The following is a 26,257-nucleotide window of genomic DNA, read 5'->3' as shown; positions in this document are numbered from 1 at the left end:
ACCACCCCCAAGACTACTACCACCCCCAGGACTACTACCACCCCCAAGACTACTACCACCCCAGGACTACTACCACCCCCAAGACTACTACCACCCTGAAGACTACTACCACCCCCAAGACTACTACCACCCTAAAGACTACTACCACCCCCAGGACTACTACCACCCCCAGGACTACTACCACCCCCAGGACTACTACCACCCCCAAGACTACTAACACACCAAAGACTACTACCACCCCGAAGACTATTACCACCCTGAAGACTACTAACACCCCCAAGACTACTACCACCCTAAAGACTACTACCACCCCCAGGACTACTACCACCCCCAGGACTACTACCACCCCCAGGACTACTACCACCCCCAAGACTACTAACACACCAAAGACTACTACCACCCCCAAGACTACTACCACCCTGAAGACTACTACCACCCTAAAGACTACTATCACCCTGAAGACAACTACCACCCCCAGGACTACTACCACCCCCAAGACTACTACCACCCCCAGGACTACTACCACCCCCAGGACTACTACCACCCCCAAGACTACTACCACCCCAAGACTACTACCACCCCAAGACTACTACCACCCCAAGACTACTACCACCCCAAGACTACTACCACCCTAAAGACTACTACCACCCCCAAGACTACTACCACCCCCAAGACTACTACCAACCCAAGACTACTACCACCCCAAGACTACTACCACCCTAAAGACTACTACCACCCTAGACTACTACCACTCTGAAGACTACTACCACCCTAAAGACTACTACCACCCTAGACTACTACCACCCTAAAGACTACTACCACCCTAAAGACTACTACCACCACCAGGACTACCACCACCCCAAGACTACTACCACCCTAAAAAATACTAACACCCCCAGGACTACTACCGCCCTAGACAACTACCACCCTAAAGACTACTACCACCCTAGACTACTACCACTCTGAAGACTACTACCACCCTAAAGACTACTACCACCCTAAAGACTACTACCGCCCTAGACTACTACCACCCCCAAGACTACTACCACCCCCAAGACTACTACCAACCCCAGGACTACTAACACCCCCAAGACTACTAACACCCCCAAGACTACTACCACCCTAAAGACTACTACCACCCCCAGGACTACTACCACCCCCAGGACTACTACCACCCCCAAGACTACTAACACACCAAAGACTACTACCACCCCCAAGACTACTACCACCCTGAAGACTACTACCACCCTGAAGACTACTACCACCCTGAAGACTACTACCACCCTGAAGACTACTACCACCCTAAAGACTACTATCACCCTGAAGACTACTACCACCCTGAAGACTACTACCACCCCCAGGACTACTACCACCCCCAAGACTACTACCACCCCCAAGACTACTACCACCCCCAAGACTACTACCACGCCCAAGACTACTACCACCCCCAAGACTACTACCACCCCCAAGACTTCTACCACCCCCAGGACTACTACCACCTCAAGACTACTACCACCCTAAAGACTACTACCACCCTAGACTACTACCACTCTGAAGACTACTACCACGCTAAAGACTACTACCACCCTAGACTACTACCACCCTAAAGACTACTACCACCCTAGACTACTACCACCCTAAAGACTACTACCACCCTAAAGACTACTACCACCCCAGACTACTACCACCCTAAAGAATACTAACACCCCCAGGACTACTACCGCCCTAGACTACTACCACCCTAAAGACTACTACCACCCTAGACTACTACCACTCTGAAGACTACTACCACCCTAAAGACTACTACCACCCTAAAGACTACTACCGCCCTAGACTACTACCACCCCCAAGACTACTACCACCCCCAAGACTACTACCACCCTCAGGACTACTACCACCCCCAAGACTACTACCACCCCCAAGACTACTACCACCCCCAGGACTACTACCACCCCCAAGACTACTAACACACCAAAGACTACTACCACCCCCAAGACTGCTACCACCCTGAAGACTACTACCACCCTGAAGACTCCTACCACCCTAAAGACTCCTATCACCCTGAAGACAACTACCACCCTGAAGACTACTACCACCCTGAAGACTACTACCACCCCCAAGACTACTACCACCCCCAGGACTACTACCACCCCCAAGACTACTACCACCCCCAAGACTACTACCACCCCCAAGACTACTACCACCCCCAGGACTACTACCACCCCAAGACTACTACCACCCTAAAGACTACTACCACCCTAGACTACTACCACTCTGAAGACTACTACCACCCTAAAGACTACTAACACCCTAGACTACTACCACCCTAAAGACTACTACCACCCTAAAGACTACTACCACCCTAAAGACTACTACCACCCCCAGGACTACTACCACCCCAAGACTACTACCACCCTAAAGAATACTAACACCCCCAGGACTACTACCGCCCTAGACTACTACCACCCTAAAGACTACTACCACCCTAGACTACTACCACTCTGAAGACTACTACCACCCTAAAGACTACTACCGCCCTAGACTACTACCACCCTAAAGACTACTACCACCCTGAAGACTACTACCACCCTAAAGACTACTACCACCCCCAGGACTACTACCACCCTGAAGACTACTACCACCCTGAAGACTACTACCACCCTGAAGACTACTACCACCCTGAAGACTACTACCACCCCCAGGACTACTACCACCCTAAAGACTACTACCACCCTGAAGACTACTACCACCCTAAGACTACTACCACCCCAAAGACTACTACCACCCTGAAGACTACTACCACCCTGAAGACTACTACCACCCTGAAGACTACTACCACCCTGAAGACTACTACCACCCTAAAGAATACTAACACCCCCAGGACTACTACCGCCCTAGACTACTACCACCCTAAAGACTACTACCACCCTAGACTACTACCACTCTGAAGACTACTACCACCCTAAAGACTACTACCACCCTAGACTACTACCACCCTAAAGACTACTACCACCCTGAAGACTACTACCACCCTAAAGACTACTACCACCCCCAGGACTACTACCACCCTGAAGACTACTACCACCCTGAAGACTACTACCACCCTGAAGACTACTACCACCCTGAAGACTACTACCACCCTGAAGACTACTACCACCCCCAGGACTACTACCACCCTAAAGACTACTACCACCCTGAAGACTACTACCACCCTAGACTACTACCACCCTAAAGACTACTACCACCCTAAAGACTACTACCACCCCCAAGACTACTACCACCCTGAAGACTACTACCACCCTGAAGACTACTACCACCCTAAAGAATACTAACACCCCCAGGACTACTACCGCCCTAGACTACTACCACCCTAAAGACTACTACCACCCTAGACTACTACCACTCTGAAGACTACTACCACCCTAAAGACTACTACCACCCTAGACTACTACCACCCTAAAGACTACTACCACCCTGAAGACTACTACCACCCTAAAGACTACTACCACCCCCAGGACTACTACCACCCCCAGGACTACTACCACCCTGAAGACTACTACCACCCTGAAGACTACTACCACCCCCAGGACTACTACCACCCTGAAGACTACTACCATCCCAAGACTACTACCACCCTGAAGACTACTACCACCCTGAAGACTACTACCACCCCAAAGACTACTACCACCCTAAAGACTACTACCACCCTGAAGACTACTACCACCCTGAAGACTACTACCACCCCCAATACGAAAGAGGAAGTGTCTGAGTTAGGGTAGCACATTTCCAGTTACTTTCTCCAAATTCCAAGGTTTTCCAGAAATCCCGTTTGGAGGATTTCTGGATTACCTGCTTATTCCAACCTGATTCCATCAATCTTCCAAATGGGATTTTTGGAAATGATGGGTATTTTGGGAAAGAATTTTGCAAACTCCTTGTCTGAGTAATGATCTATGATCAGTTTCGCAATTTTAGATCGAAATACATCATATTATATGGACATGGAAGGACCTGATCTTAGATTAGCACTGCTACTCAGATGCTTTATGACTTTAATGACTGGACGTGGAAGGACCTGATCCTAGATCAGCATTGTTACTCAGAGATGCTTTATAAATACGGGCCTCCTGCCGGCCCTATCAAATGACCACATCATAGTACCAAAATGATGCTTTGACGTGAAGGAAACCTATAGATGTCACTGGTCTGTAATTAACGATAACATATTGGGGGGGGGGGGTGTCAATTCAGACTCAGTGTATAATGTATATAAAGTTATAAAACACCACATCAAAAACATTTTATTTATACCACATTTTATTATACCATAACTTTTATTAAGCATTTATATATATAGAGGCAAAGTGCAATGAATCTGTATCCTGTGATAGTTGTTAGTTAAATGTCTTTATAGAAGTATTATTATGTTATTATTTGAATGTGGTTAGTTTACGTTTGATTTAATATCTTAATGTTGTTAATTAATCTATTCTTTGGATGTAATGCACTTTAAACTAGCACCCTAAATGACTTCAATGTGTAATAAAATACCTGGTTTTGGTATTCTCATGTTGCTATTTTTGTGAAAGAATAACATAACACAATATCATGGATGTATTATTATGATTGAAATTACACAAATGCACTGTTAATAGTGGGGCTATAGCTTGTCAAAGTGGAGACAGAGTGGTAATAGTGGGGCTATAGCTTGTCAAAGTGGAGACAGAGTGGTAATAGTGGGGCTATAGCTTGTCAAAGTGGTGACATAATGGTAATAGAGGGGCTATAGCTTGTCATAGTGGTGACATAATGGTAATAGAGGGGCTATAGCTTGTCATAGTGGTGACATAATGGTAATAGAGGGGCTATAGCTTGTCATAGTGGTGACATAATGGTAATAGAGGGGCTATAGCTTGTCATAGTGGTGACATAATGGTAATAGAGGGGCTATAGCTTGTCATAGTGGTGACATAATGGTAATAGAGGGGCTAAACTGCACCAAACTACAAGTTTACATAGCTGGCCGCTAGACTAACTAATCAATCTAATCAATCGAACAAAAACATGGGCTAATTGACAGCTGATGCACAACCACATTTAGAAATGTCACTTTGTGTATTCTACTATTCTAACACATCAACAGTAATTTGAGACTCTGACTTAGTCCACCCCCCCCCAAAAAAAATATATATACATGTGTAACCGATGTGAAATGGCTTTTGTGGAGCGATGGGTAACGATGCTTTGAGGGTGGCTGTTGTCGATGTGTGCAGAGGCTCCCTGGTTCGAGCCCAGGTAGGGGACGAGGAGAGGATGCGGAAGCTAAATTGTGTGTGTGAAATTATCGTGACACCCGCAATAACATCTGTATAATGTGTTCGAGACTAGTACATTTTGATATACAATCATTCTTGTTTGTCTCATTCACCGCCCCTAGTACTACCAATCATTACTAGAGCCAACACAGAGAGCGGGAGAGAGGATCGAACGATGTGCTTTCTCTCTGGGTATATAGACAGGGCTCGAAATGAAAGGCGTCCAATCGTCCCTGGGATGATACAAAACAATATGTCTGGGACGGTTTAAACAGACCCTGGGACAGTTCTGGGACGATAGATCCGAAATTCATACAACTACAGTACATAAAAAAATAAACGCAATGATGCTAATGTACAAGATCAGAACGTTTAGTTTAATGTTGATAAACTATTATTTATTCACATTATTATTGATTTATTCACACAGCAATATATGCACAAATGTTCCAAAATGCAATTAGCCGGAACTAAAAAGCGCACTACACATGCGAGCGATTTCATGTGACAGAAATGAAAATATCTGTTAGACATGTGAAAAAGAGGGGAGATCTAAAGATGCAACAACTATATGTCTAGGATTGTGTCTTTGCCTGCTGGGACGATGAAACACAGTTGATTTGAAAACCAATATTAACATAGAAATGTTGGTTTCAAAGGCATCAGGACGTTTTTTTTATAAACAATTCCCTCAACATTTCTGTGGTCCGATTTTGGCTATAGGCTACTTTAAAACAGGGTAAGACATGCCTCATAAAATGACATAAAAACTCCAGGTTTTAAACAGCCAAATGTATGGTTATATAGTCTCAAAATGATTACTGCCTTCGCTCAGATTGCAAAGTGGGTGCGGTACGCAAGTGTGCGGTGCGCAACAGGCACTGGCCTATCTCTCCGCTCTTGTGACCTTTGATCTGAACCAACCATTCCTCGAGTATCAAATCAAAGTTTATTCGTCAAGTGCACCGAATACAACAGGTGTAGTAGACCTCACAGTGAAATGCTGAATACAACAGGTGTAGTAGACCTCACAGTGAAATGCTGAATACAACAGGTGTAGTAGACCTCACAGTGAAATGCTGAATACAACAGGTGTAGTAGACCTCACAGTGAAATGCTGAATACAACAGGTGTAGTAGACCTCACAGTGAAATGCTGAATACAACAGGTGTAGTAGACCTCACAGTGAAATGCTGAATACAACAGGTGTAGTAGACCTCACAGTGAAATGCTGAGTACAACAGGTGTAGTAGACCTCACAGTGAAATGCTGAATACAACAGGTGTAGTAGACCTCACAGTGAAATGCTTACTTACAGGCTCTAACCAACAGTGCAAAAAAATATTAGGTGAACAATAGGTATATATACAGTAGAGAGGCTATATACAGTAGAGAGGCTATATACAGTAGAGAGGCTATATACAGTAGAGAGGTTATATACAGTAGAGAGGCTATATACAGTAGAGAGGCTATATACAGTAGAGAGGTTATATACAGTAGAGAGGTTATATACAGTAGAGAGGCTATATACAGTAGAGAGGCTATATACAGTAGAGAGGTTATATACAGTAGAGAGGCTATATACAGTAGAGAGGTTATATACAGTAGAGAGGCTATATACAGTAGAGAGGCTATATACAGTAGAGAGGCTATATACAGTAGAGAGGCTATATACAGTAGAGAGGTTATATACAGTAGAGAGGCTATATACAGTAGAGAGGTTATATACAGTAGAGAGGCTATATACAGTAGAGAGGCTATATACAGTAGAGAGGTTATATACAGTAGAGAGGCTATATACAGTAGAGAGGCTATATACAGTAGAGAGGCTATATACAGTAGAGAGGTTATATACAGTAGAGAGGCTATATACAGTAGAGAGGCTATATACAGTAGAGAGGCTATATACAGTAGAGAGGCTATATACAGTAGAGAGGCTATATACAGTAGTGAGGTTATATACAGTAGAGAGGCTATATACAGTAGAGAGGCTATATACAGTAGAGAGGCTATATACAGTAGAGAGGCTATATACAGTAGAGAGGCTACATACAGTAGAGAGGCTATATACAGTAGAGAGGTTATATACAGTAGAGAGGCTATATACAGTAGAGAGGCTATATACAGTAGAGAGGTTATATACAGTAGAGAGGCTATATACAGTAGAGAGGTTATATACAGTAGAGAGGCTATATACAGTAGAGAGGCTATATACAGTAGAGAGGCTATATACAGTAGAGAGGCTATATACAGTAGAGAGGCTATATACAGTAGAGAGGTTATATACAGTAGAGAGGCTATATACAGTAGAGAGGCTATATACAGCAGAGAGGCTATATACAGTAGAGAGGTTATATACAGTAGAGAGGCTATATACAGTAGAGAGGTTATATACAGTAGAGAGGCTATATACAGTAGAGAGGCTATATACAGTAGAGAGGTTATATACAGTAGAGAGGCTATATACAGTAGAGAGGTTATATACAGTAGAGAGGCTATATACAGTAGAGAGGCTATATACAGTAGAGAGGCTATATACAGTAGAGAGGTTATATACAGTAGAGAGGCTATATACAGTAGAGAGGCTATATACAGTAGAGAGGCTATATACAGTAGAGAGGTTATATACAGTAGAGAGGCTATATACAGTAGAGAGGTTATATACAGTAGAGAGGCTATATACAGTAGAGAGGCTATATACAGTAGAGAGGCTATATACAGTAGAGAGGCTATATACAGTAGAGAGGTTATATACAGTAGAGAGGCTATATACAGTAGAGAGGCTATATACAGTAGAGAGGCTATATACAGTAGAGAGGCTATATACAGTAGTGAGGTTATATACAGTAGAGAGGCTATATACAGTAGAGAGGCTATATACAGTAGAGAGGCTATATACAGTAGAGAGGCTATATACAGTAGTGAGGTTATATACAGTAGAGAGGCTATATACAGTAGAGAGGCTATATACAGTAGAGAGGCTATATACAGTAGAGAGGCTATATACAGTAGAGAGGCTATATACAGTAGAGAGGCTATATACAGTAGAGAGCCTATATACAGTAGAGAGGCTATATACAGTAGAGAGGTTATATACAGTAGAGAGGCTATATACAGTAGAGAGGCTATATACAGTAGAGAGGCTATAACAGTAGTGAGGTTATATACAGTAGAGAGGCTATATACAGTAGAGAGGTTATATACAGTAGAGAGGCTATATACAGTAGAGAGGCTATATACAGTAGAGAGGCTATATACAGTAGACAGGCTATATACAGTAGAGAGGCTATATACAGTAGAGAGGCTACATACAGTAGAGAGGCTATATACAGTAGAGAGGCTATATACAGTAGAGAGGCTACATACAGTAGAGAGGTTATATACAGTACAGAGGCTATATACAGTAGAGAGGTTATATACAGTAGAGAGGTTATATACAGTAGTGAGGCTATATACAGTAGAGAGGTTATATACAGTAGAGAGGCTATATACAGTAGAGAGGCTATATACAGTAGAGAGGTTATATACAGTAGAGAGGTTATATACAGTAGAGAGGTTATATACAGTAGCGAGGCTATATACAGTAGAGAGGCTACATACAGTAGAGAGGCTATATACAGTAGAGAGGCTATATACAGTAGAGAGGCTACATACAGTAGAGAGGCTATATACAGTAGAGAGGATATATACAGTAGAGAGGCTATATACAGTAGTGAGGCTATATACAGTAGAGAGGCTATATACAGTAGAGAGGCTACATACAGTAGAGAGGCTATATACAGTAGAGAGGCTATATACAGTAGAGAGGCTATATACAGTAGAGAGGCTATATACAGTAGGGAGGCTATATACAGTAGAGAGGCTATATACAGTAGAGAGGCTATATACAGTAGAGAGGCTATATACATTAGTGAGGCTATATACAGTAGTGAGGCTATATACAGTAGAGAGGCTATATACAGTAGAGAGGCTATATACAGTAGAGAGGCTATATACAGTAGGGAGGCTATATACAGTAGAGAGGCTATATACAGGAGACAGGCTATATACAGTAGAGAGGCTATATACAGTAGTGAGGCTATATACAGGAGACAGGCTATATACAGTAGAGAGGCTATATACAGTAGTGAGGCTATATACAGTAGAGAGGCTATATACAGTAGTGAGGCTATATACAGTAGTGAGGCTATATACAGACACCGGTTAGTCGGGCTGATTGAGGTAGTATGTACATGTAGATATGGTTAAAGTGACTAAGCATATATGATGAACAGAGAGTAGCAGCAGAGTAAAAGAGGGGTTGGGGGGGGGGGGCACACAATGCAAATAGTCCGGTTAACCATTTGGTTATCTGTTCAGAAGTCTTATGGCTTGGGGGTAAATACTGTTGAGAAGCCTTTTTATCCTAGACTTGGCACTCCGGTACTGTTGCCATGCGGTAGCAGAGAAAACAGTCTATGACTGGAGTGGTCTTTGACCATTTTTAAGGCCTTCCTCTGACACCGGCTGGTGAAGAGGTCCTGGATGGCAGGCAGCTTAGCCCCAGTGATGTACTGGGCCATATGCACTACCCTCTGTAGTGCCTTGCGGTCAAAGGCCGAACACTTGCCGAACCAGGCAGTGATGCGACCAGTCAGGGTGCTCTCGATGTTGCAGCTGTAGAACCTTTTGAGGATTTGAGGACCCATTTAAGGACCCATGCCAAATCTTTTTAGTTTCTTGAGGGGGAATAGGACCATTCCAGTTTGTTGGTGATGTGGACACCAAGGAACTTGAAGCTCTCAACCTGCTCCACTACAGTCCCGTCGATGAGAATGGGGGTGTGCTCGGTCCTCCTTTTCCTGTAGTCCACAATCATCTCCTTAGTCTTGGTTACGTTGAGGGATAGGTTGTTATTCCGGCACCACATGGCCAGGTCTCTGACCTCCTCCCTATAGGCCGTCTCGTTGTTATCGGTGATCAGGCCTACCACTGTTGTGTCGTCTGCAAACTTTATGATGGTGTTGGAGTCATGCCTGGCCATGCAGTCGTGGGTGAACAGGGAGTACAGGAGGGGACTGAGCACGCACCCTTGGGGAGCTCCGGTGTTGAGGATCAGCGTGGCAGATGTGTTGCTACCTACCCTCATCACCTGTGGACGGCCCGTCAGGAAGTCCAGGATCCAGTTGCAGAGGGAGGGGTTTAGTCCCAGGATCCTTAGCTTAGTGATGAGCTTTGAGGGTACTATGGTGTTGAATGCTGAGCTGTAGTCAATGAATAGCATTCTCACATAAGTGTTCCTTTTGTCCAGGTGGGAAAGGGCAGTGTGGAGTACAATAGAGATTGCATCATCTGTGGATCTGTTTGGGCGGTATGCAAATTGGAGTGGGTCTTGGGTTTCTGTGATAATGGTGTTGATGTGAGCCATTACCAACCTTTCAAAGCACTTCATGGCTACAGACGTGAGTGCTACGGGTCTGTAGTCATTTAGGCAGGTTGCCTTTGTGTTCTTGGGCACAGGGGCTATGGTGGTCTGCTTGAAACATGTTGGTATTACAGACTCAATCAGGGACATGTTGAAAATGTCAGTGAAGACACCTGCCAAATGGTCAGCACATGCCCGGAGCACACGTCCTGGTAATCCGTCTGGCCCTGTAGCCTTGTGTAAATTGACCTGTTTAAAGGTCTTACTCACGTCGGTTACGGAGAGCGTGATCACAGAGTCGTCCAGAACAGCTGATGCACTCATGCATGCCTCAGTGTTGCTTGCGTCGAAGCGAGCATATGAGTGATTTAGCTCATCTGGTAGGCTCGGGTCACTGGGCAGCTCGTGGCTGTGCTTCCCTTTGTAGTCTGTAATAGTTTGCAAGCCCTGCCACATAAGACGAGCGTCAGAGCCGGTGTAGTACAATTCAGTCTTAGCCCTCTATTGATGCTTTGCCTTTTCGATGGTTCGACGCAGGGCATAGCAGGATTTCTTGTAAGCTTCCAGGTTAGAGTCCCGCACCTTGAAAGCGGCAGCTCTACCCTTTAGCTCAGTGCAAATGTTGCCTGTAATCCATGGCTTCTGGTTGGGGTATGTACGTACAGTCACTGTGGGGACGACGTCCTTGATGCACTTATTGATAAAGCCAGTGACTGATATGGTGTACTCCTCAATGCCATCGGAAGAATCCCGGAACATGTTCCAGTCTGTGCTAGCAAAACAGTCCTGTAGTTTAGCATCTGCTTCATCTGACCACTTTTTTATAGACCGAGTCACTGGTGACGGCAGCTTTCCCACTCGCCTTCTGCGGGTCCTGACGAGGCATCCGGCTCTTTGTCCTCTGTACCTGCATCGCTTCCTCTTGCAAATAACTGGGATGTCGGCTCTGCCGGGTGTTTGGAGAATATCGTGTGAGTCCTGCTTGTTGTTGAAAAAATCTTTGTCTAATCCGAGGTGAGTGATCGCTGTTGTCACGACTTCCGCCGAAGTCGGTCCCTCTCCTTGTTCGGGCGGCGTTCGGCGGTCGACGTCACCGGCCTTCTAGCCATCGCCGATCCACTTTTCATTTTCCATTTGTTTTGTCCTTGTCTAACGATGTCAGGCTCAAAAAGCCTCAAATTTGCCCAGATGGCCACCAATTTTTCAAACCTTGTATTGGTCAGCCTGTTGCGTGCTTTGGTGTGTGTGTGTTCCCAAACAAGGACCAGTTGCGCTCAGAGGCATTTGATATTGGTGGGATTTGGAGGATGATGGAGGCAACAGATGAAAGAGCATCAGATCCACAAAGTCCCGTCCACCAGGTGGCCGATGAGCTACGTCCCAAAGCCCTTGCTTGGAAGTGTACTTCGTCAGACTGCCAAGAACCTTGCACTCATCCAGGCCAAGGTGGCGAGACACGGTTAGTAATAACACCATAGGCCTTGTTGATCTCTGCAGCAGACAGGATGCTCTTGCCAGCATACTTGGGCTTCAGGCAGAAGTCTTCACGCTTTTTGATGTTTTTCAGAACTGCAGTTTCCTCTGCTTGGAGAAACAGTGAAGTGGGCAGGGCAGTACGGATTTAATCTCTTACATCTGTAAGCAGAGTCTGAACATCAGACAGGATGGCATTGTCCCTCACAATCCGTGCAATGGCTACTGCTATAGGTTTCAGGAGTGTCAGGCTGCTTACCACTCTCTCCCAAAATACATCATCCAGGAGGATCCTCTTGATGGGTCTTGTCCATATCGGCAGGCTGTGATATGGCCATTTCTTGGAGAGACTCCTTCCCCTCCAGGAGACTGTCAAACATGATGACAACACCACCCCAACGGGTGTTGCTGGGCAGCTTCAATGTGGTGCTCTTATTCTTCTCACTTTGCTTGGTGAGGTAGATTGCTGCTATAACTTGATGACCCTTCACATACCTAACCATGTCTTAAAGTAATGATGGACTGTCATTTCTCTTTGCTTGTTTGGTGATGTGGACACCAAGGAACTTGACGCTCTTAACCTGCTCCACCGCAGCCCCGTCGATGAGAATGGGGGCGTGCTCGGTACTCTTTTTCCAGTAGTCCACAACTAACAACTGAAGTCAGCCTGCAGGCACCCGGCCTGCCACAAGAGCACAATGAGCCACATAAAGCCCCCCTCCTGCCAAACCCTCCCCTAACCCGGGCGATGCTGGGCCAATTGTGCACCACCCTATGGGACTCCCGGTCACAGCCAGTCACGACACAGCCTGGTATCAAACCCGGGTCTGTAGTGACACCTCAAGCACGGCGATGCAGTGCCTTAGATCCCTGCGCCACTCGGAAGGCCCCTGGCATGTAAGGACAAGGTGACTTTTATCAATATATTCGCCTGTATTTACCCCCCCTCCATCCCTCCCAAAATGAAATGCTAATTAGCTGCTATCATAAAGAACTACAAATTCCATGATGATCTGGACAAGACTGTCAAATGGAGGCAAAGGGTAAGAATCTCTGGATTAACTATCTAATGTTAGCTAAATGTAGTAAAGAATAAATTGGCTACATTTCTTTAAAATGGACAATTCTGTGAACTGTCTTGTGTAAGTTTTAAACTGACACAATACCTGTTAGCAAAGGTGTCAGCTAGACGATGACGTGCAGGAGCATGCTGGGATTTGTAGTTTTGCATGATGTCTACTTTGATGCTAATTAGCATTTTCGAATCTGAGAGTAAATAAGGGATGAATATATTGATAAACGTCACCTTGTCTTAGAGAGATTTACATGGTTATCAAAACGTCACGCCAGGGTAAACCTACACGAAACAACACCCCATTTATTGGAAGTGTTTCTAAAATCCCCTATGGGAGAAAAAAATGTCTATATATGTTAGGAAAACGATTGGAACCATTTCTCTCAGACTGTTTTAAAGGGTATTATAACACTACCACTGCGGGACTCTATTTACTATAGATTGAGAAACCTATTGGATAAATAAATGTGGCAAGTCGTCGCTTGCTGCTGCTGCTGCTAAAAAAAATAGTGTGCGGGTTTTGATCGGTGATTGATCTAGAAATGAGAAATAGAGCCTGGGGCTGGCAACCCTGATCACGCCTGCGCTAAGAGTTACAAGATGGCGGAGAGTGCGCAACTGAAGGTAAAGCGTATCCCGAAATAACAACACAAAAAAAAAATATATGTATTGTGTGTTAAAGTAATCTCCATGGGTTACATATAGTTGGAATCCAATTTATTTTGAGGATTTATTTGATTTGTTGTAGGGAATGAATTATATATATATTTTCTATTTTTCTTGTGTGTACAAGCGGTAGAGTGGAAGTCGTAGGTATTGTTATTGTTAGCTAATAGCTAATAGCTAACGTTACGATGTTTGAGTCTTGCCTGCCTTCTAGCTTGATGTGTTGGTTAAACGATCTAACTGTTAGTTATGTGCTTGAACGTTACCAGTTAATATTTCACAGACATGTGTGATACATTGCCAAAACATTTGTTATACATAACCAGAAGCGCATGTTCTCTATCCGCCGGTGAACATTTACCAGCCAAAGAGCCATTGTTCTGAAACCCAATGTTATCTAGTAAACTAACTAGTTCATTTACCAGAAAATACTAAATCGTATCATTTCGTGTGTTTACACTGAGCTGCACACGCAATCATGGTTATATAAAGACAATGTGGAGCCGGTGTGAGATATGGGTCAGAAAACGGACCTCAATTCAGGAATGTTACCTTAATACACATGGCTTTTTTGAAAATATGGAAATACTGCTAGTTTTTTGGGGGGTGAAAACTGTCCCTTTTTCATCATCATGCTAGCTAGTTAGCAGTAACTACAGTCATATATAATGGAAGGCTGATTGGCTTGACAACTGCCATTCCCGAAGTGGCTACTGCTAACTAGCATGAGGACGAAAATGGGCAGTTTTCAGTCGACAACTGGCAGTATTTCAATCTTCTTGATGTATCAGTGTAGATAAAGGTGTAAAAAAATATAATAATAAACAAAAAAAATGGAGTACAGTTATCTAGTTAGCTAGCTAACGTGCCAACTAATACAGACTGTAGCTAGCTAGCTAGCTAGCTACAGTCTGACCGGGAGAATTAGCCTGGACCAGACGGCCATGAAGGTTTGTAGCTAGCTAGCTAGCTGATACCTTCCAGTTGAACGTGTCAACTTCTCTCCCACGATTAGCAGTTGGCTAAATGGCTAATAGCTGCTTAGCTTGCTAATTACGAGAATAACGTCAAAGATGGTTATTACAAGTGAGTGTCAAAAAAAGATAGCTAGCTATCACGGTTAGCCATAAGTAGCTAGCAAAGTAGCAAGCTATTTTAGCAACAAACAAAAAAAACATTTAGAAAACTATTATGCAGAATGCGCCCATTTGAAATTCTGTTTTTAATGTAAAGCTAAAACGAAACTGAAATAAATTGTTGTGAGCCAAAGAGTTAGGACTTTATATTTAATGCAATTTTAAATGACCATTCTAGGATATGGTGTGCGGGCTGTAAATAATTGCTTGTTTCCCTGTTGTTGATGAAGTATAATTATTACATGATGTTGGTTTTGGGGGTTGGCTTCTGGTACACAGTATTTCCCTGTAATCCCACCCATCTGTAGTTCCATCAGGGGGGGTTCTGGTCCACAGTACTTTCCTGTAATCCCACCCATCTGTAGTTCATCAGGGGGGGTTCTGGTCCACAGTACTTTCCTGTAATCCCACCCATCTGTAGTTCATCAGGGGGGTTCTGGTCCACAGTATTTCCCTGTAATCCCACCCATCTGTAGTTCATCAGGGGGGGTTCTGATCCCTGTAATCCCACCCATCTGTAGTTCATCAGGGGGGGTTCTGGTCCACAGTACTTCCCTGTAATCCCACCCATCTGTAGTTCATCAGGGGGGGTTCTGGTCCACAGTACTTCCCTGTAATCCCACCCATCTGTAGTTCATCAGGGGGGTTCTGATCCCTGTAATCCCACCCATCTGTAGTTCATCAGGGGGGGTTCTGATCCCTGTAATCCCACCCATCTGTAGTTCATCAGGGGGTTCTGGTCCACAGTACTTCCCTGTAATCCCACCCATCTGTAGTTCATCAAGGGGGGTTTCTGATCCCTGTAATCCCACCCATCTGTAGTTCATCAGGGGGGGTTCTGGTCCACAGTACTTTCCTGTAATCCCACCCATCTGTAGTTCATCAGGGGGTTCTGGTCCCCTGTAATCCCACCCATCTGTAGTTCATCAGGGGGGGTTCTGGTCCACAGTACTTCCCTGTAATCCCACCCATCTGTAGTTCATCAGGGGGGGTTCTGGTCCACAGTACTTCCCTGTAATCCCACCCATCTGTAGTTCATCAGGGGGGGTTCTGGTCCACAGTATTTCCCTGTAATCCCACCCATCTGTAGTTCATCAGGGGGGTTCTGATCCCTGTAATCCCACCCATCTGTAGTTCATCAGGGGGGGTTCTGATCCCTGTAATCCCACCCATCTGTAGTTCATCAGGGGGTTCTGGTCCACAGTACTTCCCTGTAATCCCACCCATCTGTAGTTCATCAAGGGGGGTTTCTGATCCCTGTAATCCCACCCATCTGTAGTTCATCAGGGGGGGTTCTGGTCCACAGTACTTTCCTGTAATCCCACCCATCTGTAGTTCATCAGGGGGTTCTGGTCCCCTGTAATCCCACCCATCTGTAGTTCATCAGGGGGGGTTCTGGTCCACAGTACTTTCCTGTAATCCCACCCATCTGTAGTTCATCAGGGGGGGTTTCTGATCCCCTGTAATCCCACCCATCTCTAGTTCACCAGGGGCTTCTGCTTCCCTGTAATCCCACCCATCTCTAGTTCATAGTATCACAGATGTGCTCAGGGGCCCAACTATCCATAAAGTCAGAGTCTTTGAGGAGTGCTGATCTAAGATCCTTTTTTATATTTTAATTATTAATATTTTACAGACCGGTGGGATCACTCCTACTCTAAGATGCTTTATGGATCTGGGCCCTGATCTCTGGACTGGAGTCTGTCCTGAATCCTCCCGATTCACAAGCTGTCTCTGCTACTCTAAAGTGTCTAGTTAAAGGAGTAGTTCACTTTTTTTACAACTTGATTTTAGACGGTTCCTCAACCTGAAATGTAGTCTATGGGGCCAAGAGAAACTAAACCACAGATTCTGTTCTCTATAAACAGATTTCAGCTAACTTTAGCCACTGCTATTGACAAAATAAATTGATGTGATGGGGCATTTTTGTTGTTGTTTAAATCGCCAGAAATCAACTCCATATTTGGTTCGATGTTACGTCAAGGTGACTTTTGGCCATTTTTAAAAACACATGGTCACATGCCTCATCACATCCATATATTTTTAGCTAGCGGTGGCTAAAATTAGCTTAAGGTTAATGGCCGTTTATGGGGGGGGCAATAAACAGTTGCTACATCTATTTTTGGACTTGTAACTATGTAGTTATTTGATTCCCAAACGGAATCTGTGGGGATTTTTTTCTTCTATTTTCTGCCATAAATCTGCAGAAAGCTTTTTTTCCCTTCTTGACAGCAGTGTAGTAGCATTATTTAATACAATCTGGAACATGGTTTTATGTAAATAAATTCTTAATCCTGTGTATTAGATGACAATGAATCTACGGTTATCCTTCTACTGAATCCTAGTCAAAAATAACATCTATACAGACTCAACCTTTTTTATATGGTCCTGTTATTGTAGACGTGTTATTGTAAATGTTTCATTGTGGAAGGATATGATAAATAATAAATGGAATATCATCAACGAAGTACAGAGGCATATAAATGCTATTATAAACTGGGTCGATGGAGCCCTGAATGCTGATTGGCTGACGGCCGTGGTATATCAGACCGTATACCACGGGTGCGACTTTTACATTTTTTTTTTTTACTACTTTAATTACGTTTGTAACCAGTTTTTATATTAGCAATAAGGCACCTGGGGGGGTTTGTGGTATATGGGCAGTATACCACGGCTAAGGGCTGTATCCAGACAGTCCTTAGCCGTGGTATATTGCCCATAAACCACACCACCTCGCGCCTTATTGCTTATTAAATAATATATTAATGAATATATTAATGAAAATATTAATGAATCCATCTATACGTACAACACCAAATAGATTACATAGAAAATGATCTTTGTTCCATTCACCATATAACTAACTATTCATTAACTATCTGATTCAAAACAGAAAGTGGTAAAGTTGACTGATTTAGCTTTTTAGTGCCCAATGCTATTATACTTTGCAATCAACAACATTAAAAAAAAAAAATCTGAGGCTCCTTCTACACTGACTGACTAAGTAGCATCTGATAATGTGAGAAAGTCTCTCTTCATCCACTGAGGTAGTAGAGAGGAACAGATAGATAGATAGATAGATAGATAGATAGATAGATAGATAGCGTCCTGTCCTGACTAGCTGTCTACCAGTCCACTGACTTCCATTGCGTCTATCTTGTTGATGCCCATGTATCTGTGCCACTCCTCTGCAGATACCTGGCTCAGAGCAGGGATGGAATGGACATAGTCCTTAATGTCCTTTTTTCTTGCACCTACCACCTGGGCTGGATCTTGAACAGTTGAAGCCATGGCTGATTGGAACAACTCCGTGCAGGAGATCCTGTCTTCCTCTGGAAGCTGCCCCGGCAGCTCAGTCGTATGAGGTCGTCAGCTCCAGCTGTTCTGCCGTACTTTAACCTCTTACATCTAGACGTTCTGCTAGCGGAACACCTGCTCCAATATCCAATGATGGGCGTGGCGCGAATTACAAATTCCTCAAAAATACAAAAACTTCCATTTTTCAAACATATGACTATTTCACAGCATTTTAAAGACAAGACTCTCCTTTATCTAACCACACTGTCCGATTTCAAAAAGGCTTTACAACGAAAGCAAAACATTAGATTATGTCAGCAGAGTACCAAGCCAGACATAATCAGACACCCATTTTTCAAGCTAGCATATAATGTCACAAAAACCCAGAAGACAGCTAAATGCAGCACTAACCTTTGATGATCTTCATCAGATGACAACCCTAAGGACATTATGTTATACAATACATGCATGTTTTGTTCAATCAAGTTCATATTTATATAAAAAACCAGCTTTTTACATTAGCATGTGACTAGCATGTGACTAGCATTCCCACCGAACACTGCCGGTGAATTTACTAAATTACTCACGATAAACGTTCACAAAAAGCATAACAATTATTTAAAGAATGATAGATACAGAACTCCTCTATGCACTCGATATGTCCGATTTTAAAATAGCTTTTTGGTGAAATTATTCTAAGTACATAGCCCAGGCATCACGGGCTAGCTATTTAGACACCCGGCAAGTTTAGCACTCACTAATATCAGATTTACTATTATAAAAGATTGATTACCTTTTGTTGTCTTTGTCAGAATGCACTCCCAGGACTGCTACTTCAATAACAAATGTTGGTTTGGTCCAAAATAATCCATCGTTATATCCGAATAGCGGCGTTTTGTTCGTGCGTCCCAGACACTATCTGAAATGGTAAATCAGGGTCGCGCGCAATTCGTGACAAAAAAATTCTAAATATTCCATTACCGTACTTCGAAGCATGTCAACCGCTGTTTAAAATAAATTTTTATGCCATTTTTCTCGTAAAAAAGCGATAATATTCCGACCGGGAATATCCGTTTAGCTAAACAGAGGAAAGTAAACAAAGCTTTCGGTCGACGTGGGCACGAGCCTGAGTCTCACAGTACTGTAACCAGCCACTACCCAAACGCGCTACTTTTTTTCAGCCAGAGCCTGCAAAGCCACGATTCAGCTTTTTGCCGCCTTCTGAGACCCTATGGCAGCCGTAGGAAGTGTCACGGGACAGCTAAGATCCTCACTCTTCAATAAACAGAGACAAGAAGAACGACACCTTGTCAGACAGGCCACTTCCTGCATGAAACCTTGTCAGGTTTTTGCCTGCCAAATGAGTTCTGTTATACTCACAGACACCATTCAAACAGTTTTAGAAACTTTAGGGTGTTTTCTATCCATATGTAATAAGTATATGCATATTCTAGTTACTGGGTAGGAGTGGTAACCAGATTAAATCGGGTACGTTTTTTATCCAGCCGTGAAAATACTGCCCCCTAGCCATAACAGGTTAAAACTGAATTTGCAGGTCCTCTAGCTTGCTGGTGATGTTGTGGGCTGTTGGCATAGTGGTCTCCTGGAGTTTTGTCAGGTTAGCCGCCATCTCCACACTTTTTTATCCACGATGAACACCGCTTTCGCCTTCAGCAGGACCTTGTGTTTCAATGTCCTGGACACACTTGGCTGTTTTTCAGGTAAGATCGTAGTGAAGTCGGTGAGTGCAGGAACACCACCATCACTAGAGCGCACGACCTGTTCCAAGTCCTCAAAACACCTCTGGTGAAACCTCCAGCACGGGTCTCAAGAGATGGGGGGGCAAAGCAGGTGACGTGTCCGGAGTTTGGGGGAAGAGGCCCTTGGAAAATGCTGATGAAAGCCGCCTTCATGTAGCTAGCTGAGTCACTTACAAAAGCCTACACATGCTGAGTGAGTGAGTGAGTGACTGGTGAGGAGGACCAGAGAGTTGTGTATGTGTTGAGCACAGTCGTTGGTGTTGAGAGAGCGCTGCAGCAGGCAGTCACGACAAGCGTCTGTCTCTACAGTGGTAAAGTTGACTTTACAGGTCTGCTACAATGGGTCGCTCACCCGCTGGCTAGAGTAGGATGGAGAGAGAGCACATCTTCCAGCCAGGTCTGCTACAATGGGTCGCTCACCCACTGGCTAGAGTAGGATGGAGAGAGAGCACATCTTCCAGCCAGGTCTGCTACAATGGGTCGCTCACCCACTGGCTAGAGTAGGATGGAGAGAGCACCTCTTCCAGCCAGGTCTGCTACAATGGGTCGCTCACCCACTGGCTAGAGTAGGATGGAGAGAGAGCACATCTTCCAGCCAGGTCTGCTACAATGGGTCGCTCACCCACTGGCTAGAGTAGGATGGAGAGAGAGCACATCTTCCAGCCAGGTCTGCTACAATGGGTCGCTCACCCACTGGCTAGAGTAGGATGGAGAGAGAGCACATCTTCCAGCCAGGTCTGCTACAATGGGTCGCTCACCCACTGGCTAGAGTAGGATGGAGAGAGAGCACATCTTCCAGCCAGGTCTGCTACAACGGGTCGCTCACCCACTGGCTAGAGTAGGATGGAGAGAGAGCACATCTTCCAGCCAGGTCTGCTACAACGGGTCGCTCACCCACTGGCTAGAGTAGGATGGAGAGAGAGCACATCTTCCAGCCAGGTCTGCTACAACGGGATGAAGGCATCGGTCATCTCATCAAGGATGACATAAATGTCCTTTCTTTCCCCTCTACAGCGTCTTTGATGTCCTGCTCATATTGTGGACAGAGCTGTGGCAGGTACTCTGTAAGGCAGGTGGGATGGCGCTGGGATAGGCCCTCCCTGCTTGCAGTGTTTCGTCAGAAATGTGGAGAACTTGGGCCTCTTCTCAAGAGGTATATCTGCTTTGATTGTTCTTGTGATGTCCAAGATAACCTCCACAGATGAAAGAAAGGAGTTATTATTTTTGCCAGACAGGAGGCTAGGGTCTGTGTTCTTGTTTGGATTGAGAGGGGGGGGGGGGGGGGGGAAATGTAGAAAATAAAGAACAATGGTTCAGTTTTGGTAAATTTTAAGAATTCTCAGGTTGACTTCAATAGCAGGCCTACAGCTTTGAAGCTAAGCACACACTCTCCTGAAGCGTCGCATCCACCCACACACACACACCCGCCCACTCACACAGAGCCCATAAACCTGACAGTATGTCTCAAATACATTTTCAAACAATAGATAACTAAGAAGTCAAAATGTATTTTGGCTTGCTGCTTTTGTAATTTCTGACTTTAAAAAAATATATATATTTTACCCTTATTTAACTAGGCCAGTCAGTTAAGAACAAATTCTTATTTTCAATGACGGCCTAACTGCCTTGTTCAGGGGCAGAACGACCATTTTTTTTTTACCTTGTCAGCTCGTGGATTTGATCTTGCAACCTTTTGGCTACAAGTCCAACACTCTAACCACTAGGCTACCCTGCCGCCCCTACTCTTCACTTGTTATGATAGCCAAAGTGAAGTGCTGGGGCTAACTTGTTAGGTAACTTTACCTGACCACAAACAAAACGAAACCAGGGAAGATCAGACAAAGGAAAACATTTTTCTTTCTAGAAATCAAATAGGGAGTGCCAACTAAGGGCGTGTTGACCCTCCACCTCTCTCAAGACAATTGGAGCACTAGGTCAGCCACTCTGAAATATCACCTGGGCCGGCACAGGTGAAACACCTTCCCACTAACGAGGTGACACCAATCAGTGCACCCTACTTGCTTAAAAGTCCAACCTTTTTAAAACATAAATGTAAAAACCGAAGCCTGTAACCAAGTCTCTCCTGGAGGATGGGTTTTCACTCTTTGGTAGCCTATTAAAATATAGCAACATTACAATTACAACCTTTTTACTTTTTGTTTTTATAAAAAATAATTCCTTGCAGGGTTCACATTTTGATTTCGTCCTGTTGTCCCTGGGACGATAAATGTGTCTACGGTTCAAAACACTCTGGGACGACACATCCTAAATTCATACAACCACTGCATTTAAAAAAAGAAAGAAAGGGTATTAATAAAAATAAAGTTATTTTAAAAAAAGCAATGTGGCTGATGCGACACATCAGACCGTTTTAGCTTAAAATGTTGCTGGTTGTATTTCTTCATATTTTAAACTGAACAATGCGCACGTGGCTGTAGGCTACGAGCGAAATGCAAGCGATTTCATGTGACCGAGAGGGGAGATCTAAAGATGCAACAACTAGCATGGGTTAATAATATGACTAGGATTATGCCTTTGGACAATAAAATATGCTGGTTTCAATGGCATATTAAGTGTTTATAAAGTAATTCCCTCAACAGTTCTATAGTCATATTTTGGCATATTTTGAAACAAGGTAACACATCCTTTTATAATATCATGAAACGTCCAGGTTTTATGGGTAAACAGTTTCAAAATGCTGACCACCGCCTTGGTGTTCGGTGCCCAATAGGCACTGTCCTTCGCTCTCTGGTCATGTGATCATTTGATCTGAACGAACCGTGCCTCGTATGTCGACTTAATCAAGCCTTTAGACATTAATGTTAATTATCCTTCATTATATTTGTCAATCACAACTGGGGTTTAGCCGAATTTATATGTAATTAAGTCTCATTAAAGTTTGGTTTACTTTACATATTCTTGCCCTCTTGTCAGCGTCGGGTTGGACATGAGGCTGTAGCCAATATGCATATCACCTATAAGGCTTAATTATTTATGAACGTGGATTTAAATATTATTCCAATGTTGGCCTCTGATTCAATTCAGATCGGACTAATTGTTTGATATTGTGACGTTTGTGTAATTTAAACATTTCGTTCGGATAACTTAAATCTATATATAAAAAAAAAAATGCATGAAATGAATTTACTACTGTAAGTCGCTCTGGATAAGAGCGTCTGCTAAATTACTAAAATGTAAAAATGTTGTCTTACAATTCGTTTTCACCTCACAATTGGACAAGCTTTAATGTCCAGTCCTGTGTCCTACCAGTGTTTTTTTTCTGGATTAAAAAGTGGCTTGGGTGGTGGGTGTGGTATAGAGCATGGCAATGAGTTCATTTTAGAGGGCCCCCCCCCATCTTGTAGCTGTAGAGCCCGTGTGGCTCAGTTGGTAGAGCATGGTGTTTGCAACGCTAGGGTTGTGGGTTCGATTCCCACGGGGGATCAGTACAGGAAAAATGTTTTATGAAATGTATGCATTCACTACTGTAAGTCGCTCTGGTTAAGAGCGTCTGCTAAATGACAAAAAATGTAAACAATTTTTTTTTGCATTTTTAAGCCTATTTACTGCAATTCTACGAATTTCTCCATGGAGCTGAGAATGTTGCGGTTTTAAAGTTAATTTCCTGGAATTTTTTGAATTTTTTTCATGGATAATGCTTTTACTCAAACATAACAAAATGAATAACAGATATTGTCCCTGACTGTCTAGCTTGTATTTTGGTGATTTGTTAGTTCTCAAAGATTTATATTATAAAAAATATTTATCTTTTCAACATCATTTATCTGGATTTAGTCGTTTTAAAGTGTTTTTTTCATCTCGGAAATGAATAATACAAAATATATTACATTATATTAAAACAATGGCAGTAAAATCCCTGACATGGAGTAGTTAGAGATGAGTAGAAAATAGAAAATGTAGTCAGCCAGGCTCCCCCAGCTTGCGGGGGGGTCCGCCCCTTGGTTAAGACATTTTAGCAGGATAAGCAGGATAAGGGATAAGCTATATTTTGGTAGCCTTTGGTACATTCTGATGGTAGATTTGTATTTTCAACCAGCAACTATTGGAAGTAAGACTGATCACATTTTTTTCACACTTTTAGTGTTAGTTTCATCAGCTGTTGTATAAAGTTATTTATATATATATTACACTGAACAAAAAATATAAACGACAGGTAAAGTGTTGGTAACATGTTTCATGAGCTGGTATAAAATATCCCAGAAATGTTCCATGTGCACAACAAGCTTATTACTCAAATGTTGTGTACATATTACATAAATAAATAAAAAAGATTTGCTTACATTCCTGTTAGTGAGCATTTCTCCTTTGCCAAGATAATCCATCCACTTGATTTGGTGTGGCATAATCAAGAAGCTGATTAAACAGCATGATCGTTAAGTCATTGTAGATAAGAATTTGACTTTCCTAGTTAAAGGTAAAAAATCGAATAAAAATACACGGGCACCTTGTGCTGGGGACAGTAAATGGCCACTCTAAAATGTGCAGTTTTGTCACTCGACACAATGGCCACAGATGTCTGAAGTTTTGATGGCGTGTGTAATTGGCATGCTGACTGCAGGAATGTCCACCAGAGCTGTTTCCAAAGAATTCAATGTTAATTTCTCTACCATAAGCCTCCTCCAACGTTGTTTTAGATAATTTGGCAGTACGTCCAACCGGCCTCACAACCACAGACCACGTGTAACCACGCCAACCCAGGACCTCCACATCCGGCTTCTTCACCTGCGGGATCGTCCGAGACCAGCCACCCTGGACAGCTGATGAAACTGGGTTTGCACCACCGAAGATTTTCTGCGCAAAACTGTCAGAAACTATCTAATGGAAGCTCATCTGCGTGCTCGTTGTCCTCACCAGGGTCGTGACCTGACTGAAGTTAGTCGTTGTAACAGACTTCAGCGGGTAAATAAATGCTCACCTTCGATGGCCACTGGAACGCTGGAGAAGTGTGCTCTTCACGGATGAATCCTGGTTTCTACTGTACCGGACAGATGGCAGACAGCGCGTTCCAGCCAATACAGAACCATTGAAAAGGAGGGTATTCGAAGGAGATGTGACCACTTGCCTCATGCAGCACGAAACATCAAGTCCCGGCTCTGGCCACCCAAGGATATTCAGAGTCAACTCCTGCGTTGTCTTGGCTGTGTACTTAGGGTCGTTGTCCTGTTGGAAGGTGAACTTTCACCCCAGTCTGAGATCCTGAGCGCTCTGGAGCAGGTTTTCATCAAGGATCTCTCTGTACATTGCTCTGTTCATCTTTCCCTCGATCCTAACTAGTCTCCCAGTCCCTGCTACTGAAAACATCCCTACAGCATGATGCTGCTGCCACCACCATGCTTCATCGTAGGGATGGTGCCTGGTTTCCTCTAGACGTAACGCTTGGCATTCAGGCCAAAGAGTTACATTTACATTTTAGTCATTTAGCAGACGCTCTTATCCAGAGCGACTTACAGTAGTGAATGCATACATTTCATACATATTTTTTTGTTGTTGTTTTACTGGCCCCCCGTGGGAATCGAACCCACAACCCTGGCGTTGCACACACCATGCTCTACCAACTGAGTTCAATCTTGGTTTCATCAGACCAGAGAGTCTTGTTTCTCATGGTCTGAGAGTCTTTTGTTGCCTTTTGGCAAACTCCAAGCAGGCTGTCATATGCTTTTTTACTTAGGAGTGGCTTCCGTCTAGCCGCTCTACCATAAAGGCCTCATTGGTGGAGTGCTGCAGAGATGGTTGTCCTTCTGGAAGGTTCTCCCATCTCCACAGAGGAATTCAGGAGCTCTGTCAGAGTGACTATCGGGTTCTTGGTCACCTCTCACCTCTAGGGTTGCAAAGGGTTGGAAACTTTCTGGAAATTTCTTCATGGGAAGTTAAGCCCTAGAATTTTGAGAATTTCATCAAAAAAGTTATAAGTAAAAGAAAAATTGTGGGATACACATAAGGGAATTCTAGGTCTTGTGGCATATTTTGGTTAAACTATCCCCAAATCAATGGAATTGCAACCCTCTGCATGCACAGTGCATTCTTCCATCACATGTACAGCTGATTCTCAAGATCTCGCACACTAATGAGATGCTATTGAGCCCACACTACTACACTGTCTGAGCCAAGGA

General features: G+C 43.8%; 1 protein-coding gene across 3 annotated transcripts in view; it reads left to right on the top strand.

The window, feature by feature from the left end:
* The first annotated feature begins 13,843 nt into the window (after window positions 1-13,843).
* Window positions 13,844-26,257, top strand: part of LOC106584817 (E3 SUMO-protein ligase PIAS1) — a 43,272-nt gene continuing 30,858 nt past the window's right edge. The window contains exon 1 of one of the 3 annotated variants that reach the window (XM_045706017.1): window positions 13,844-13,891. In XM_045706017.1, the coding sequence (XP_045561973.1) occupies window positions 13,868-13,891 (24 nt within the window). In that variant the 5' untranslated portion in view covers window positions 13,844-13,867. Of the gene's footprint in view, window positions 13,892-21,141; window positions 21,280-26,257 lie in introns of those variants that run through there. The other 2 variants (XM_045706016.1, XM_014170414.2) reach the window with 2 other exon arrangements.

The sequence above is a fragment of the Salmo salar genome, chromosome ssa23 (genome assembly GCF_905237065.1).
Source record: "Salmo salar chromosome ssa23, Ssal_v3.1, whole genome shotgun sequence".
Lineage (NCBI taxonomy): Eukaryota > Metazoa > Chordata > Actinopteri > Salmoniformes > Salmonidae > Salmo > Salmo salar.
Note: the sequence above shows the minus strand (reverse complement) of the source record. Positions and strands in the feature narration are given on the sequence as shown.